This window comes from Condylura cristata, unplaced genomic scaffold (genome assembly GCF_000260355.1).
Source record: "Condylura cristata isolate star-nosed mole 26May11 unplaced genomic scaffold, ConCri1.0 scaffold00029, whole genome shotgun sequence".
Lineage (NCBI taxonomy): Eukaryota > Metazoa > Chordata > Mammalia > Eulipotyphla > Talpidae > Condylura > Condylura cristata.
The window spans coordinates 18,729,352-18,731,387 of record NW_004567130.1 but is presented as its reverse complement, the minus strand read 5'-3'; the positions used below and the strand labels follow the sequence as shown (position 1 = coordinate 18,731,387).

At 68.6% G+C, this 2,036-nt stretch overlaps 1 protein-coding gene across 1 annotated transcript in view; it reads left to right on the top strand.

The window, feature by feature from the left end:
* The window catches only part of NID1 (nidogen 1), a 54,103-nt gene that overhangs the window by 36,224 nt on the left and 15,843 nt on the right, over positions 1-2,036 (top strand). Inside the window, exon 10 of the mRNA XM_012730851.1 lies at positions 1,390-1,546. Within this exon, the coding sequence (XP_012586305.1) occupies positions 1,390-1,546 (157 nt within the window). The remainder of the gene's footprint in view (positions 1-1,389; positions 1,547-2,036) is intronic.

Sequence of the window (2,036 nt, the reverse complement as noted above, 5' to 3'; positions counted from 1 at the left end):
GAGTCTGCGCTCGCAGGGCCCGGCGCAGCGTCCACCCACGAGACGCCGCCCACCTCTGGCACAGCCTTTAGTGTTCTCTTCCTCACCCTCCTGGCAGTGTGTGTACTCAGCCTGCGCCCCGCCTCTTGTCTCTCTGTCCCCACCTGAGGTAAGATACACTGGAACTAATCTCGCAAACGCACTGAGAGGAAAGACAAGGAGCCCCCCACCCCCCAATCCGGGACAAGCACTCCCGGAGAGAGGGCAGCTTCTGTTCCGAGTCCAAGGGGAGGGCTCCGTCCTGGGCCACCGAGCTTTATTACTCATATTTTTAAGATTCATTAATCACACATACAAGAACTGAGGTGCAGGCCAGAGGAGGGGGTGGAGGACACCCCAGAGACCGCATAGGGAGCAGAGCACAGCTTCAAGTCAGAAACTCGGGGGTATCACGGGAGCCCCAGAGTCTCTAAACTGGCCGCTGACGGTCACCTTCTCCACATCTGGCTGGACTCTCGCCTCGAGGCCACCGCTGTGGGGCAGCGTCTGAGACCCTGGTGGTCAGCCCTTATGCCCTCGCACGGCTGTCAGGACCCCTCCAGGCCCTCCCAGTGCTCGGCAGCTGGAGGCGCCGCCTGCCCAGAGGGAGTCTGAGGTTGTGAGAAGCGTCGTGACTGGCCCAGACGGGCTGTGGGGCAACACTGCCCACCCCAAGGCAGTGACCGCCCCCTCTCGGAGAGACGAGGCCTGACGCCGGCTCGCACAGGTCCGGCAGAGGCGGAGGTGAAAAGGCGCTTGGTGCCGAACAGACCCCGCAGACGGCCGCCCTCCACAACCACGTGAAGGGAGGGGCTCTGGGGCGCCGTGTGGGGGCGCGGCCGGGGTGACGGTGCAGCGCGGCCAGGCTGTGGCCAGCGGTGGGGGCCATCTGCCGGCTGGGGAAGAGGAATGGGAGACCCGAGGACAGCGGGGGCCGTGGGGGGCAAGGGGCGGAGCCCGCGCGAGGCTGCAGTCTGGGGGGTCTGGGGCCAAGCCGGCACCTGGCACATCCAGCCTGCAGGAACCTGGCAGGGCCCGGGGGTGCTCAGGGCACCCCGGCGTGACGCTTGCAGGCGACGAGGGGCCTATTTACGCGGGGAAAGAAAAGGAACAACCCGGGGAGAGCGCGACTTGCAGTGAGCTGGAGCGGCCTGCCAGCCGCTGACCCAGAACCCCAACAGTGCCAAGAGCTGGGGAGAGCGCGCGCCTGGGAGAGCCTGGCTGCTCTGTCCGAAGCCTCCACAGGCAGCCGAGCCCAGCCCAGCCCCCTTTACTGTTGCTGGCTGAGGTCTGAGTGTCGGGGACTCAGGGACCGAGTGGGGTGGAGCCCACAAACCCGGGGCCCCCCCAACGCCGCGCCTTCTGTTGCAGCCGCCGCCATCCAGCGCCCCGTCGACTACTGCTCCAGCGGCCTCCACGACTGCGACATCCCGCAGCGGGCACGCTGCGTCTACACCGGGGGCTCCACCTACACCTGCTCCTGCCTGCCCGGCTTCTCTGGCGACGGCCGGGCCTGCCACGGTGCGTGACCCGGGAATCGCCGGCGGCGGCGTGGCTCCCTCACCTGAGTGGAAAGTGTCCAGGCCCCTGCGGGGTGGATGGGCATCCTCGCGTCAGTGGACGCGGCGTCTCCTGTGGGGACAACTGTCGGCCCCCGCCCTGGCCCATGTGGGCGGCCGCTGGACCCCCGTTGTCTGCCAGAGCTGGCAGTCGCCCCTCGTTCCGAGACCAGCGAGTGCCTAGTGCTCGCGGGGTGGAGCAGGGCGCAGAGGACGCGGCCGGCGCGGGGGCCTGGCCCGTGGTCTGCTCCCCATTCGCGAGGCCGCCTGGGGAATAGAGACGGCAGCAACAAGCAGACACCCCGCAGGGCCTGCGGCGCCAGGGCAGCCGGGCGTGAGGGCAGCTGAGCGCATGACCGTGACCCAGGCCCTTGGGCCGCAGAACCACTTAGGATGGCGCGGCCGGGCGGGCCGAGCCGCGTTCCGGCCCTGGGACACTCGTTCTCGCCACCGCGGGCA